Source organism: Rhineura floridana, chromosome 3 (assembly GCF_030035675.1).
Source record: "Rhineura floridana isolate rRhiFlo1 chromosome 3, rRhiFlo1.hap2, whole genome shotgun sequence".
NCBI lineage: Eukaryota > Metazoa > Chordata > Lepidosauria > Squamata > Rhineuridae > Rhineura > Rhineura floridana.
Genome location: NC_084482.1, coordinates 217047635 through 217063868, shown reverse-complemented (window position 1 = coordinate 217063868; position 16234 = coordinate 217047635). Strand labels below are relative to the sequence as shown.

Below are 16234 nucleotides of genomic sequence, written 5' to 3'. Positions count from 1 at the left end.
TTGAAACTGTTTCTGGGATAATCTAAGGCGCTGCTTTAACCATTGAATCAAAGGTTTGTTGATTTTATTTGCCTTCAAGTCGATTATGACTTGTGGCGACCCTATGAATCAGCGACCTCCAAGAGGATCTGTCATGAACCACCCCGTTCAGATCTTGTAAGTTCAGGTCTGTGGCTTCCTTTATGGAATCGATCCATCTCTTGTTTGGCCTTCCTCTTTTTCTACTCCCTGCTGTATTTCCCAGCACTATTGTCTTTTCTAGTGAAGCATGTCTTCTCATGATGTGTCCAAAGTATGATAACCTGTTTCATCATTTTAGCTTCTAGTGATAGTTGTGGTTTAATTTGTTCTAACACCCAGTTATTGGTCTTTTTCGCAGTCCACAGTATGCCCAAAGCTCTCTTCCAACACCACATTTCAAATGAGAACCAAAGGTTAGATACATAAAAGGTACTCTTAAGGTTTGACCCTGCGCAGGGCAATATTTGTCAATGATGTTTCTCCCAACTACATCATAAATATATAATATTTTGCAGCACTACCCTATGCATTGCTAGCCAGAAATCCTATTAAGTTCAATGGTGCATAACCTAGTTAAATGTGCACAGGATGCCAGCCTTAGGCTTTCTTATTTGGGAGTAAATCCCACTAGGATTAAGTCTCAATGCAGCCAACATTTTAAAAGACACACAGCTACCAGAATTCTGTCAGAGGAGATCCAAGCATGAAATGGGCAGAATTGGATAGCCAATGTGCTTTTCCTTATGGTAAATGCTGCTCTTTTCTCTGCCATTCTAGCTCCACCCTTTCCTGGGAAGCTCCCAGTTTTACAATTCTTCAATGGACAGAGTGCATTTGGATGAGAATGGGGAGCTGGCAGCCAACCTAGACATTGTGAACTGGGTAAAGTTTCCTAATGCGTCCATCGTCAGAGTGAAGTTTGGGTCTATCTATAGACGGGAATATCCAGGCCTAGAGTTCACCATTGATCAGGATGCCATTGTTTGGCCCAAATGGCTCAACCAGGTGGGTGGGTGCAGAATCGTGTCTTTCATTTCTATGTATTTCCAATTCCAGAAGCTCTGGTAAGGGTGCCATGCTCTGTGCGGAAATGGAAATGGACTGACTACAAGTCAATTCCAACTTATGGGCGACCCTATGAATAGGGTTTTCATGGTAAGCAGTATTCAGAGGTGGGTTACCATTGCCTTCCTCTGAGGCCGAGATTCGAACCCTGGTCTGCCAGGTCGTAGTTCAACACTCTAACCACTACTCCACACTGGCTGTTGCTCTGTGCAGAGCTGCCTTCAAATGCCTGTCAATGCCAACGTCCAGCATTTCTTCAACATGTAATGGTGGGTCTCTATTTTGTTGTTATGTGCCTTCAAGTCGACTACGACTTATGGCAACCCTATGAATTCAGCAACCTCCAAGAGCATCTGTCATGAACCACCCTGTTCAGATCTTGTAAGTTCAGGTCTGTGACTTCTTTTATGGAATCAATGTATCTCTTGTTTGGCCTCCCTCTTTTTCTACTCCCTTCTGTTTTTCCCAGCATTATTTTCTTTTCTAGTGAATCATGTCTTCTCATTATGTGTCCAAAGTATGATAACCTTAGTTTCACCATTTTAGTTTCTAGTGACAGTTCTGGTTTAATTTGTTCTAACACCCAATTGTTTGTCTTTTTCACAGTCCATGGTATGCGCAAAGCTCTCCTCCAACACCACATGTCAAATGAGTTGATTTTTCTCTTATCTGCTTTTTTCACTGTCCAACTTTCACATCCATACATAGAGATCAGAAATCCCTGTATATGGAGGGTTCAGCTGTTTTGGGTATGGTGAAAATCAAAGGGGTCCCTAACATTAGCAACTAGATGAGGTGGGCAATGGTTCCCCTCCAGCTGCCATATTTAAAGTGAGAAGGTATTCTCATATCTGTAGCAGAGGGTCCATGCAGTCTCCTGGCTGGCCATATTTCTGATTAGGGATGGGGAGAAATTTGATTCAGCTTGCATTGAAAGCCAAATTTATCAAATGGACACTTTCCAAAACCGCATGAGAACCAAACCACAGCCCTCCTTCAAAATTCGCCCTGATCTGAATTATGCAGTTCTCCAACCAAGCGACGTTTGCAAATATGCACGTATTAGGGGAAAGTGTGCATCAAAATGAATATATTGAATTTAAGATTTGGAGAAATGAGAAACGGAGAGAACCGAAACTGACAAATCCTTCATCCCAAGGTCTGACATGATCCTTGGAACCAATGCTTCCCAGCAATATTCCAGGAAAGGCTGCAATAGATTTGTGTGCATGGATGATCCTTCAAGGAAATGTAAGCACCGGTCAACCTTTGAGGGTACTTCATACCCCTCCTTCCCCCAGTGGAAAAAAAAAGATTGGCAGGGAAAATGCTCCCTGCTCTACTTCATATTGTTTGCAGGGGGGGCCAATGCATCAGTAAATTATTTCCTTATATCAGGGCTGGGTAGCGAGTGGTCCTTATCTTTTAAATTCATTCCTGAAAATGTCTTTACTAACTGCGCCTGTAAGTTCCCTACTGTGATGCCAAAAGGTTTTATTTATTTATTTAAAAAATTTCTATCCCGCTCTCTTGCCAAAGGATTCAGAGCGGCATTTACAAAATAGTCATAAAACAATTAATATTAAACAACAAAGTAAAACAGTATCTCACAATTTAAAAGCAGAACAAAATAAAAAGGTTTTCAGCTGCCGACGAAAAATTAAAAGGGAAGAGGAAAGGCGTATTTCTTGAGGTAAATTATTCCATAAAGTAGGGGCAATCACAGAAAACGTCTTATTTCTAACATTGGACAGATGAATTCGGGAAAAAGGAGGAATGGCAAGGGTCGAGTCTAGGGCCGATCTCAAGAGCCGAGGGGGTTCATAAGAAGAGATCCGGTTAGCTAAATAAGAGGGGCCCAAACCATGTAGCGCTTTAAAAGTTAAAGTTAATATTTTAAATTGTATCCGGTAAGAAACAGGCAGCCAATGAAGTTGTTGAAGGAGTGGTGTAGTGTGGGCTTGCCAGTTAGCTCCTGTTATCATTAAAACTGATGCTCTTTGCACCATTCTAAGTTGTTGCAGTATTCTTTGGGGGAGCCCAATATAAAGAGAATTGCAATAATCTAGATGAGAAGTGATCAACGCATGGGTCACTTTAGCTAGATCAGCAGTCTCCAGAAATGGGCGAAGTTGACAAACTAATTTTAATTGGGTAAAGGCACTTCTAGAGACTGCCGAGACCTGTGCCTCCAAAGTCAAGGCTGAGTCCAGGAGGACGCCCAAGCTCCGGACTTGTGACTTTAGTGGCAAAGTAATTCCATCCAGTATTGGGTGATTTTCAATTGCTAAATCCAGATTACGACTGACTAAAAGTACTTCAATTTTAGTTGGATTTAATTTCAATTTATTAAGACGCATCCAAGACATCACTGCAGACAAACATAGATTTAAAGGTTGGATAGCCTCTTTGGCATTAGGGGGAAAAGAAAAATAAAGTTGGGTATCGTCCGCATATTGATGAAAGCGAACATTTGTCCTTTTAAAGTGTATTAAATATAATAATGAGTGATTTAAAAAATAGGGGACAATAACAGATGGGAAATCCTGTTGGAAGGTAGCCTTGGTAACTGCAGTTCTCACTACACCTACTTTGGCTGCACCCACTTTGACATCGCAGCCCCTGGATGTTTCAGCCAGGGTCAGTATGGCCTCCAACCCAAAAAAGGTTAGCTACCTCTGATTTATATGGTGCTGTTGGTGTGCATATCAGTTTATATGGTACATGAGGACATGTCTCCGCCTTGAAGAGTTTGTGATCTAAAACAAATCAGACGAAGGAGGGAAGGGAAGGGAAGTGGAAGCAGGAGCAAACAGGGAACATTGATCCTTAGTATCCTGTAGCCATTTATTTATTTATTTATTATTTCAATTTATATACCGCCCTTAGCAGAATAGCTCTCAGGGCGGTGAACAAACAAGATAAAATACAATATATCATAATAAAAATCATAAAAACATATACAAACAAACAACAAAAAACACTACAAAAACACAATACGACAAAAATTAAAAATACGGATTAAAAGATTAAAATGGTTAAGAAAATTAAAATGCCTGGGAGCATAAAAAGGTCTTTACCTGGCGCCGGAAAGATAAAAGTGTAGGCGCCAGGCGTACCTCTTCGGAGAGGCTGTTCCACAACTCAGGGGCCACCACAGAAAAGGCCCTAGATCTAGTAACCACCCTCCGGGCTTCCCGATGGGTTGGTACCCGGAGGAGAGACTTAGATTCTGAACGAAGTGTACAGGTAGGTTCGTATTGAGAGAGGCGTTCCACAAGGTATTGAGGTCCCACGCCGTGTAAGGCTTTATAGGTAAGAACCAGCACCTTGAATCTCGCCCGGAAGCAAATAGGAAGCCAGTGCAGACACGCCAAGACAGGTGTTATATGCGAAGACCGACTGGTCCTCGTCAGTAGTCTGGCAGCTGCGTTCTGCACCAGCTGAAGCTTCTGAATTGTCTTCAGGGGCAGCCCTACGTAGAGCGCATTACAGTAATCCAATCTTGAAGTTACCAGAGCGTGAACAACGGAGGCGAGGTCGTCCCTGTCCAGATAGGGGCGTAGTTGGGCTACCAGACGAAGATGGTAAAACGCATTCCGTGCCACCGAGGCCACTTGGGCCTCGAGAGACAGGGAAGAGTCAAGAAGAACCCCCAAACTACGTACCTGTTCCTTCAAGGGGAGTGTAACCCCATCCAGAACAGGGTTAACATCCACCATCTGAGCAGGGAAGGCATTCACCAACAATGTCTCGGTCTTGTCTGGATTGAGTCTCAGTTTATTAGCTCTCATCCAGTCCATTATCGCGGTCAGGCAATGGTTCAGCACATCAACAGACTCACCTGAAGAAGATGAAAAGGAGAAATAGAGCTGCGTGTCATCAGCATACTGATGGCAACACACTCCAAAACTCCTGATGACTGCACCCAGAGGCTGCATGTAGATGTTGAAAAGCATGGGGGACAAAACCGACCCCTGAGGGACTCCGCAATGGAGAGTCCATGGTGTCGAGTGATGTTCCCCAAGCACTACCTTCTGGTGACGATCCGCGAAGTAGGAGCAGAACCACTGCCAAGCAGTGCCCCCGACACCCAACTCCGCGAGTCTCCTCAGAAGGATACCATGGTCGATGGTATCAAACGCCGCTGAGAGATCAAGGAGAATCAACAGAGTCACACTCCCCCTGTCCCTCTCCCGACACAGGTCATCATACAGGGCGACCAAGGCTGTTTCGGTGCCAAAACCGGGCCTGAAACCGGATTGAAACGGATCTAGATAATCGGTTTCATCCAAGAGCGCCTGGAGTTGGCTGGCAACCACCCGCTCCAAAACCTTGCCCAGAAAAGGGACATTCGCCACTGGTCTATAGTTGTTTAAATTATCTAGGTCCAAGGAGGGTTTCTTTAAAAGAGGTCTCACTACTGCCTCCTTGAGGCTACCAGGGACCACTCCCTCCCTCAAGGAGGCATTAACCACCTCCTTGGCCCAACCGGTGGTTCCAGCCCTGCCAGCTTTCACTAGCCAAGATGGGCAAGGATCCAGAACAGACGTGGTCGCCCAAACCATTCCAAGCACCTTGTCCACTTCCTCGAGCTGCACCAACTGAAACTCATCCAATAAAGAAAGACAAGGCCGTGCTCCGGACACTTCAATGGATTCATCTGTCACAACATCAGAGTCAAGGTCCCTGCGGATACATGCAATCTTATCTTGAAAGTGTCCAGCAATTTCATTACAGCGGGTCTCAGATGTTTCCATAGTATCATGGGGGCCAGAGTGTAAGAGCCCTCGCACGACTTTAAAAAGCTCCGCTGGGCGGCTTAAAGATGATCTAATAGAGGCAGCAAAATAGAGCTTCTTTGCTGTCCTTACCGCTTATTCATTAGATTCCCAGGTGGGTTTCAAGGAAAGTAGAATTCCCATATCCATGGTGCCACAACACAGAAGGCCCACCCAAAAAAATTCTTGATTAAGGTTGTCCCCTCTCTGTTATATGGTATAGCACTTTGGTGTCTCAGCCATTAATTAGTTCATGAGTTGGAGAAGGTTCAAAGCTCCTTCAAACATCAGTTTGCAATTTTTAAAAAAATCCCTGTGAAAATCTATTTTTCTCTTAATACGCACATTTTTGTTTGCATTTTATGAGCAGCGTCCCCTAACATAATGCATCTTTGTATTCTGTTTTCACTAATAAACACATTTATGCACACCTTGCCCTAGCACATGCATTTTTATACTTTATACTGGGGGTTGGAGTACTTCACTGTAAAATTCAGCAAAGTGTGAATTTTAATGCATAGCCGTGTTTTAGTTCGCATCGTGTTTGGATACATGCACTTTAGGTAGATTGAAATGTGAACTGAATCAAATTTCTCCCCCATCCTCAGTGGTATGTCATTTGTCTGCCCCTCACACTGAACAACCTGGCAGGCTAGGACAGCCTTTCCCAACCAGTGTGCCTCCAGATGTTGTTAGACCACAGTTCCCATCTTTCCTGGCCATTGGCAATGCTGGCTGAGGCTGATGGGAGTTGTGGTCCAACAGCATCTGGAGGCACACTGGTTGGGAAAGGCTGGGCTAGGAGATTTTGTTGGAATAGGCAAATATTGCATGTTCACTTTAAGGGATATTTGGGAAATATCCCATGTACCTGTTTACCATGATGTAACCTCAATGGGTGGGGTTTAGTTACCTGACTTCCTCGTCCTTTGTCCTGGGGGATTTTTGAATAATCTCCATTGCTGATCTTCCTACCTTTGAGAGAGGCCGCACGGCAAGATGCTGTCTGCTGAGAGCATCCATTACTAAAGACCAAGATGGACTGAGACTATTTTTCGTTCATCTAAGCTATAGAGCCTATGTTCCTAACATATGAGGTCGTAAGTAAACATTCTTTTTCTTTTACCTAAAGGATTGTGTCTGTTGTTATTTATATAGAGAAAGGTGGCGCTGGTTTATTCTCATTCTGCTGCTTGTATTTTTACAACTCTGCTAAGAAATAGGACCAACCAAATTAGTTCCTATTTCTGTGTGTATTTTTATAATACTGAACAGATTTTGCACCAGCTGCTCCTTCTGGACAGTCTTCCAGGGTAGCCCTATGCAGACTGAATGATAATACTACACCCAGAAGGGTACTGAAGCATGGATAACCGAGGCCAGGCTAATCCTGTCCAGGAACAGCCATAGCTAGTGAACCTTCTACAGCTGGAAATTGGCCACTACCTGGGCCTCAAGCAACAGTGCAGTTGTTTCAGTTCTGCAGGCTTACCTTTAGTTACAAGCTTCCAGTTAAGCCCATGCTTATAGTTCCCCTTGCTTCTTTCCAAAACCTATGCCTCATTTCCATAGATAACTTAGCCCTAACACATTTCCTTCGATGCCAGGGGCATCACTAGGGCAGTGCGGCAGGTGCGGCCCGCACCGGGTGACACCCCAAGATGGGGGTGACACCCTGAGATGGGGGTGACACCATGAGCCACCCCCCCTAGCCGGCAAGAACTCCCCTCCTCCTCCATCCTGGTAAGCAAAGTAAGCGAGCGAGTGGGCTGCTCCTCACTCTGCCGCTGCCTGCATCTCTCACTGCGCTACGAGGAGCTCACCGGATCCCCGAAGGGAAGCACCAATGCAGCCCATCGCCAAAGAGTCCACGGAGAGGGCGGGCAGGGAAGCGGCTCTCTAGTCGTTCTGGACTGGAGGACGCAGCTTCCCCCCGCCCTCCACCCCAACTCCCCTTCCTCTCTAGGAGCCCAGTTCACTTTCCTTAACCCTTCCATGGCCAACCTTCTCCTCCTCTGCCTGAGAAAGGCGCTTTGCGCGGGGAGCCTTATGCCTCCTCCCGGCGCGCCGCTTTCCCCCTCGGCCCAGGCCGGGCTGGCTTGTCCTGACTCCTGAGAGACTCCCGCTGGGCAAGGCTTGCCCAAGAGGGGACCCTCCCTCGCTCAGGTGGAGCCGCGGCCCCCGGGAGCATGTAAATGAGTGTGTGTATTTGGAAAAGGGAGCAAATCTCTCTCTCTCTCTCTCTCTCTCTCTCACACACACACACACACACACACTCTGCTTTTTTAAAAAAGGCTTACATGCTGTTAATGCTAAAAATAATAGTGTATGGGTGTGACTGATCTGGGACTGGGAGAACGGGTAACTGCTGCGGTGTATAAAATCCTAAACTCATGCATCATATTAAGTAACGTGAGGAATTACCTGACCCTGTTTCTGCTGGCTCAACAAATGTACAAGAGGCTTGTGGTCCTTTAAAAAGCAGATGTGTGTACAATCCTATTTTTATTTAGAAACTTCTCTTGTCCTATACAAACGTTCGATGCAATAATAATAATGTTAGACAATAATTGTTTATAGAACTGGTTGTGGCATGAGCTTTTGTGGGTAAGATGAGCGGGCTCTAGTTTGTGGAAACTTGTGTCACAATCTGTATAGTATGTGTTTGCTCTGCAATTTGTTGTGTGTGTTACAATCCCCACTTCATCCAGGTCTATGTGGTCCAAGAGGAGAAAATAGCTATCTTTGTACCCATACATTCAATCTGACAGGTGATTAATCTATGTTTAGTGGTCTTGTAAATGCATGATTTATGCATGTTGCAAGCTGATGATGTGCATGCATGTGAAAGAACTGAGAGTGAAAACCAGCACCAAAGAGGAGGAGGAGTTAACATTTTTATAGCACTTTCAAATTTAATACACATTATCCAGATGTAGTGCTGGTATAGCACAGCGGGGAGGAGAGCCTGGCTGGGAGTCCAGAGTCTGTGACTTCAAATCCCCGCTCGTGCCTCCTGGGTGTCAAGGGCCAGCTAAAGATCACCCCACAGGGAGTCGCTCAAGGGTTAGGTGCCCTGACACCTGGGCAGCCGTGGGCAAGCGGCATAGTGCCGAGGAGCCCAGTTGCCCCCCAGCTGGCAGTTGTGGACAAAGAAGGGGCTGGCTTGTGCAGCTGTGGCAAGCTGAGCAGGCCCTAGCCAGCTGGGGAGGACTAGCCTCAGAGGAAGGCAATGGTAAGCCCCCTCTGAATACCGCTTACCATGAAATCCCTATTCATAGGGTCACCATAAGTTGGGATTGACTTAAAGGCAGTCCATTTCTATTTCATCCAGATGTATGTCAGAGGCTTCCTGAGTATGCGATGGAATACGTATAAGAGAAATATACATACAGAAAGAAACAGATGGATACCTGCCCATGAAATTGATAGACATGATCACACATGTCATCATCCTTACCAAGGATGGCAGTAAATTTACAATCTTGTTTTTACAGATACCTTTAATCCACATGGAATAATCACAGACAGTACAAAAGCATGATAGGGGAAGAGCTGTAGTCCAGTGGTAGTATTTCTTTTGCCATTACATTCAGTGATATACGGGAATTACGATTTACGAGTAACATTAGTACAAAAAACATTACTAAGGATTCTGTATGGTCTGGTACGGGAGGAGGTCCATGGGGTGACACCATGAGTAACTGCACCGGGTGACACCAACCCTAGTGACGCCACTGCTCGATGCTCCTTGTCTTCATGCTTAGACCCTGCCTCCTTCCAGGTGTGTGGAAAGCTGCCGCCCAGGATTCGTCAAGGTGGTTCAGGAAGGAAAGCCCCTTTGCTGCTATGACTGCATTCCCTGCCCGGAAGGGACCATCTCCACTCGAGAAGGTGGGTGACTCCAGCGGAAAAAAAGCACCCTTGGAGAAGAGGGCAAAGGTCATGCAGACATCCAGGGCTTTTGAAAAGGGGAATTTGGAACTGCCCAGTGACATGTGATAATAACGGATGCACAAGCTGCACCACACTTCACACTTCTGCATTTTCCTCATGTGTGCATGCATGCTTTCTTGCATCAAGTCACATTCCTTGACATTTAGAAGCCTACACAGCGTGAGGAAAAAATCCTCAGAACTGGGAATTTGACAGCACAAATGCAGAAGAGTAGGATAATCAAGCTTTACACAAGAGGAGTCATGAACTCCAGCTTGTGATGATATTTTTAGCTACAAATGTTTCATACAGATTTGCCTCAATAAAGTCCCAGTTGCGTGTGTTATGTTCCTTCAACCTGATTACAACTTATGGTGACCCTATGAATCAGTGCCCCCTCTAGGATGCACACCTTTTTTCTCCCAAACTACCCATTTTGTGTCTTGTTACTCATTAAAAAAAAAAAAGCCCTGCAGACATCTTTTAAAAGCATTTCCAAAACCATTCCTAAACTAGTGAGGCAGGATAAGGTTGGTAAATTTATGTATAACTCCTTGTTTGGGGCAGGATATAGAATTGGGTGACCCACAACTTCCCTTTTGACTAGTTGCTCAAGTGTCAGTCTTCAATTCCAGAGGCCTGAGTTTTATCCTAAGATTCATGTATTTCATAACTATTCCATATTTTAAGTTGTTACTGTGATGATGTTTTATGATAATGTTTTAACAGCTGCTTAGAATGATGGGATAGAAATACTAAATCAATAAACGCATGCCCAGCCAGAAGAAAGGATCACTGGGCAACCTTAGGCCAATCCATTTTTCTCTCTCTAAATCACCTGACAGGGTTATTGAGACATTTGAATGAGGGCATTCTCCGTTGTGGTCCTGACCACGTCAAATGCTCTTCCCTTTGTTTTCACTGCAAATTGAAGACATAGCTGTTCTCCCATGTTTTTCCTGACCTGTAATATTATAAAGGCCTATGACCCTCCGTGGCGCAGAGTGGTAAGCGGTGGTAATGCAGCTGAAGCTCTGCTGATGGCCGGAGTTCGATTTCAACGGAAGGAGGAAGTCGAATCTCCAGTAAAAGGGGTCGAGGTCCACTCAGCCTTCCATCCATCCGTGGTCAGTAAAATGAATACCCGGCATATGCTGGGGGGTAAAGAAAGGCCAGGAAGGAACTGGCAAACCCACCCCATATATACGGTCTGCCTAGTAAACGTCGCAAGACATCACCCTAAGAGTCGGAAATGACTCGCACTATAAGTGCAGGGACACCTTTTTATGGCCATACTACCTTGAACACATCCGATCTTGTCTGATCTCGTAAGCTAAGCAGGCTCAGGCCCGGTTAGTACTTGGATAGGAGACCGCCTGGGAACACCGGGTGCCGTAGGCTTAGAGGAAGGCAATGGTAAACCACCTCTAAATACCACTTACCATGAAAACCCTGTGAATATATCCAAAAAAGATTCATAAGGTCGCTATAGGTTGTAATCGACTTGAAGGCATATAACAACAAATAACAACAAATATTATAAAGACTTATTCCTTATCTCCTTGGTGATTTTAGTAACCTTATTGATTTCAATTGTATTATAGTCATTTGTTCTTATACTGGGAACTGGGGATGGCCAAGAATTGTGCTAAATCCAAGCTTGCTACCAGATTTCCTTCTAATTCACACATTCACTGTCTTTGCAGACTGAGGATCCTGCATGCTGTGCGCTTCTGCAGATTTTTACAGCACTGGAGTTTTTTTTAAAAAAAACCCAGCATTGAATATATCAATATTTTTATAGCTAAATTCTCTTTAACTTCTGTCAGTGAGGTGTGCAAAGCCCTGCAAAAGGCAGAGAGAGAGAGAGAGAGAGAGAGCACCTTCTTTCTGCCTACCTTCCCACCTAATCCTCCCCTTTCAGCTCCTTTCTACTGACGTTAATAAAGTTGTAGCCCTATTTAACCCAATAGCTATCTCAACCCTTTTATTCTTGGTATGCGTACGGAGTAAATTCCACATGGAGTAATGGCCTTGCTGTTGCATTTACTAGCAACCCATGCCACAAAGTGAACATATTCATTGGATCACACTCATGCTGTCTTCTGATTGTTCCTATTTTGTGACACACCTGCACAATCCACCAGCGAAGGTGAGACTTCATCAAAACAGATCTTCTCCACAAAAACATATGAATTCCTTATGCCTCTTTGTTGGTTGAGTTTGTTTGTTTGAAGAGGGGACAAAAGAGAAGGGGGGTTGCAAAACCAGGGAACCAGAGGGAAGGGTAGGGTTGGGGTCCATTGGCCGGTGCTGGTTCGAAAGCGTTCTGTTGACTTAACAGGCTGGCATCTGTTTGAGTTCATTCTTAATTGCGAGCTGCTGCTTTTACTGGTCTGTTTTTTTTCCCCGCTCGGAAAAAATGTCAATATTAATATTGATATGTTTGAAGGAAATATCAATCTTTCAAAAATATCGATACGATGAAGGAAACATAAATTTTTTTAAAGGAAATATTGAAAAATTATCATTCTTACTATCAGTGTTCTAGTGATGAGATGTTGTTTGTTTTTAAGTCCATTTTCAAACATAGCAGCTGAAATGGTCCCAGGCTACGGTCTGAAGGCACATGAGGCCAGCTCTCTGCAGAAGCTAAGCAGGGTCAGGTCTGGTCAGTGCCTGGATGGGAGACCGCCTGGGAACCAGATGTAAGCCGCCTTGGGTTTCTATCATGAAAAGAAAGGTGGGGTAGAAATGTAATAAATAAAAAATAAAATAAAAATATAAATTTGCTGCATTAAAATCTGATCCTCAGCGAATAAGCAAATTAATGGAAAATTTGGTATCAAATCCAAATTGGGAGGAATTCTCCCCAGTCACTAGTAGGGATGGGTGAGAATTTCGATTCAGTTCGCATTTCAAGCAGAATTTATCAAATTCGCACTTTCCAAAACAATATGAGAACCAGAACACAGCCATCCTTCGAAATTCGCATTTATTAGAATTTTGGGATGCAGTTTGCCAACTGAACAACATTTACAAAAATGCATATATTAGGGGAAAGTGTGCAGAAAAATGCATACATGTGTGAAAATAACATGCAAAAAGGCATGAAATGATGAGAAATGGTTTGCAAAAATGTGCACCTTTGTCAAAACTGCCTACAAAAATGTGTTTCTTTTGAGAAATTCTCACTAAAATGCTGGAGAATTTCCATGAGGATTTAAAAAAAAAATTGTTTTGCAGATCGCTGTGGAAATGTAGAGCACTGAATTTAACATTGGAAAAATGAGAATCTGAGAAAACCAAAACAGACAGATCTTTTCACCTCTAGTCACTAGAGATTGCCACTTTCCTTTTTTCCCTCCCCCTCTTCAGATAAGGTTGCATGTGCCTTTAAGTGCTTGCATACCTGTCTTCAACAGCAAAGAAGGTGGGTTGTGAGATGGGGTGTGTGTGTTTATGCTTGATTTGTTGTGTACCTCTCTCTCTCTCTCTCTCTCTCTCTCTCTCTCTCTCTCTCTCTCTCTCTCTCTGCATTACCTAATAGATTATCCTGTTTCTCCTCAGCTCCCCCCACCGCAGTCTCCCTTCAGCCAGATCTCTGTGTGTGGTGATATTGGTGGTTCTTTTGAGTGTGTTCTTTTGCTACTCCTGAAACAGAGTAGTCTGTCTCTTCAGCTCTTGCTTTGCTAAAATGAAATGACCAAGCGATCTCTTGCTTTCTCTCATGGCTGGTGAGGGGTGGAGAGGGAGGAGGTGAAGGGGGATTGGGTGGGTGGGCAGTCACTGGGCAGAGAGAAAGCCACTTTCCTTTGTTAGTAATAACAATAAAATACTGCTATTTTTTCAAATTACAAATCATAACGGTAAAAGCAGATCATCACAGAAAACAAACTAAGATGAAACGGAACCACCCACCAGTTTGGACCAACAAGTGGATCCCATCCCTACTGGGAACCACTTTGATATTCCTTTCTGCAATTTAAAAGCGGTACAGATGGATATATGTTAGATATTACTCTTGTTCTTTGCAGATGCAGAGTGTTGCACCAGGTGTCCAGAAGATCAACATCCAAACAAGGACCGAGATCAGTGTATCTCCAAAATTATCACCTTCCTGTCCCATGAAGAACCTTTGGGAATCCTCCTGTCTTCCTTTGCCCTACTCTTGGCCTTAACTACAGGCATTGTGTTAGGAATTTTTATTAAATATCTTGACACTCCAATAGTCAAGGTCAACAATCGGGACCTCTCCTACATCCTCCTTGTCTCCCTCCTGCTTTCCTTTTTGTCCTCCTTCCTCTTCATTGGCCGACCAAGGAAAGAGACCTGTCTTCTCCGACACATGGCCTTCAGCATCATCTTCTCAGTTGCTGTCTCTTCTGTCTTGGCAAAGACCATCACTGTGGTGCTGGCCTTTCTGGCCACAAAGCCAGGGAACAAGGTGAAGAGATGGCTGGGGAAGCATCTGACCAACTCCATTGTCATTTCCTGTTCCAGTGTCCAAGTTGTCATCTGCAGCATCTGGCTGGGTGTCTCTCCCCCATTCCCGGACTCTGGCATGCATTCCCAGTCTGGAGAGATCATCCTGCAATGCAACGAAGGGTCCATTGCCATGTTTTATGGTTCCCTTGGCTACATGGGCTTCCTGGCTGCCATCTGCTTCACGGTGGCTTTCCTTGCCAGGAAGCTGCCTGGGGCCTTCAATGAAGCCAAGCTGATCACCTTCAGCATGCTGGTCTTCTGCAGTGTTTGGGTCTCCTTTGTGCCCACCTACCTGAGCACAAAGGGGAAATACATGGTAGCCGTGCAGGTCTTCTCCATCTTGGCTTCCAGTGCTGGCCTTCTGGGCTGCATCTTCATTCCCAAGTGCTACATTATTGTATTGAGACCTGATCTAAATACGAAGTCATATTTAACAACAAAAACAAAAGTAGAAATATAATTCTTCTGTAACAGTTTTTCAGAGGCATCACTTAGCAAGCAGAAGGCAAAACCTCCTCCTCACAACCAGATTATATGAGATGATTCCACAAGAGAAACTGTCTCTCTGGCTACTTTCCTGGTTCCTGGCCCTGAGTGTCACACACTTTCAATCTAAGAAAGCACCCAGAGCAATTTGTTTTAAAACATCTTTCAAAAGGAATGGGGGAAACTGGACAATCACTCTAAGTAAGCTCTGTAGTGCAGATCAAATCACTGATTAATAGACTAGACAAAGGATTCCTCCAGATCACTGGTATGAACAAGATTTTTTGGGCCCAGTGTACTCTGTATGCCAGCCTTAATCCTTGCAAAGGACTCGATTTCATGAGTTGTAAATGAGTTGCCTTACTGCTGCTTTTTCATCTGCTGATCTTAGGCTGGCCACCCTACCTTCAGTATGAAACCACGCATGATGTTTCACATGGAGGGGGTCAAAAGTGCTTCAAGATTTACCGCAGTTCTGTTCAGATGCTCATGGTTGGATAAATCCATTATTTAAATACCTAAAAAGCAAGCAATATATTGATTTGTTGGGCTTGTGTATCAATACATCATAATGTCAGCATTGGAGTTTTTTTTTTCTTTTTTGAGGAAAAAGGATTTGAAAACCACACTCAGCCCTGAAGCTCACTGGGTGGCAAGTCACTGTCACTATAGCAGCCTTCTTACAGAGTAATGTCCCTGCAATAAATGTGACATTGCAAGCCTAATCCTCTAGAAGGCACCTTTCCATGCAAACAGGATTAATCTAAATATACATTTACTGGGAAACACATCCACCTTTCCACATGAGGGGGAGCCATGACACCTTAGTCACCTGGCTGTGAGTTTTGATTGGCCGTCATCACATCCAAGCCGCTCTCTGGTGGGAAAATCATATTGTGACAGCTCACCTGTACCCTTTCTGATATAATGGCACTTTCACGCAGTCCTTAATGAGATCACCCTTTGTGCCAGAGCTAAAGCCTATCAGGAAGTCCCGTTCCTATATTTGGGCACCTCAGTGTGCATTGATTCTAGAACAAAATGTTGTGTGTTTATACGCAGCCTAAGATGGGTGATTGTCTGTTCCCAAGGGAGGGATGCCCACTCTCTCTCTGCCTTAAAGCACTCCTTCCCTCCTGGATTGGAATTCTCAGCACCAGGCCTTATGGGCAATTTCTTTCTTTCTTTCTTTCTTTCTTTCTTTCTTTCTTTCTTTCTTTCTTTCTTTCTTTCTTTCTTTCTTTCTTTCTTTCTTTCTTTCTTTCTTTCTATCTATCTATCTATCTATCTATCTATCTATCTATCTATTAATTATCAAAGTGTGGCTGCAGTTTCGGGCTCGGCATGCCATACCTGGGCATGCCCTAGAGCGAATCCTCCTTTGTACACCACATCTTCCATTGATGGAGTGAGCAGATTTTGCGTTATTGTTAGGGCACTGCGAAAGCTTCCTAGGC

The 16234-nt window shown here is 44.2% G+C and overlaps 1 protein-coding gene and 1 pseudogene across 1 annotated transcript; both read left to right on the top strand.

The window, feature by feature from the left end:
- Nucleotides 1–840: 840 nt before the first annotated feature.
- On the top strand, nucleotides 841–14751 carry LOC133378971 (vomeronasal type-2 receptor 26-like). Its single transcript, XM_061613585.1, has 3 exons — nucleotides 841–1026; nucleotides 9635–9761; nucleotides 13841–14751. The coding sequence occupies exons 1-3, from the start codon at nucleotides 841–843 to the stop codon at nucleotides 14749–14751; spliced, it is 1224 nt and encodes a 407-aa protein (XP_061469569.1).
- On the top strand, nucleotides 11086–11204 carry LOC133382517 (5S ribosomal RNA; annotated as a pseudogene).
- Nucleotides 14752–16234: the final 1483 nt, after the last annotated feature.

Bases quoted from the DNA above. Each gene is read 5' to 3' on its own strand.
- LOC133378971 (XM_061613585.1), top strand. From the start codon at position 841: ATGGACAGAGTGCATTTGGATGAGAATGGGGAGCTGGCAGCCAACCTA. The intron at 1,027-9,634 runs GTGGGTGGGTGC...CTTCATGCTTAG, and splicing joins GGCCCAAATGGCTCAACCAG to ACCCTGCCTCCTTCCAGGTG. The intron at 9,762-13,840 runs GTGGGTGACTCC...TGTTCTTTGCAG, and splicing joins GACCATCTCCACTCGAGAAG to ATGCAGAGTGTTGCACCAGG.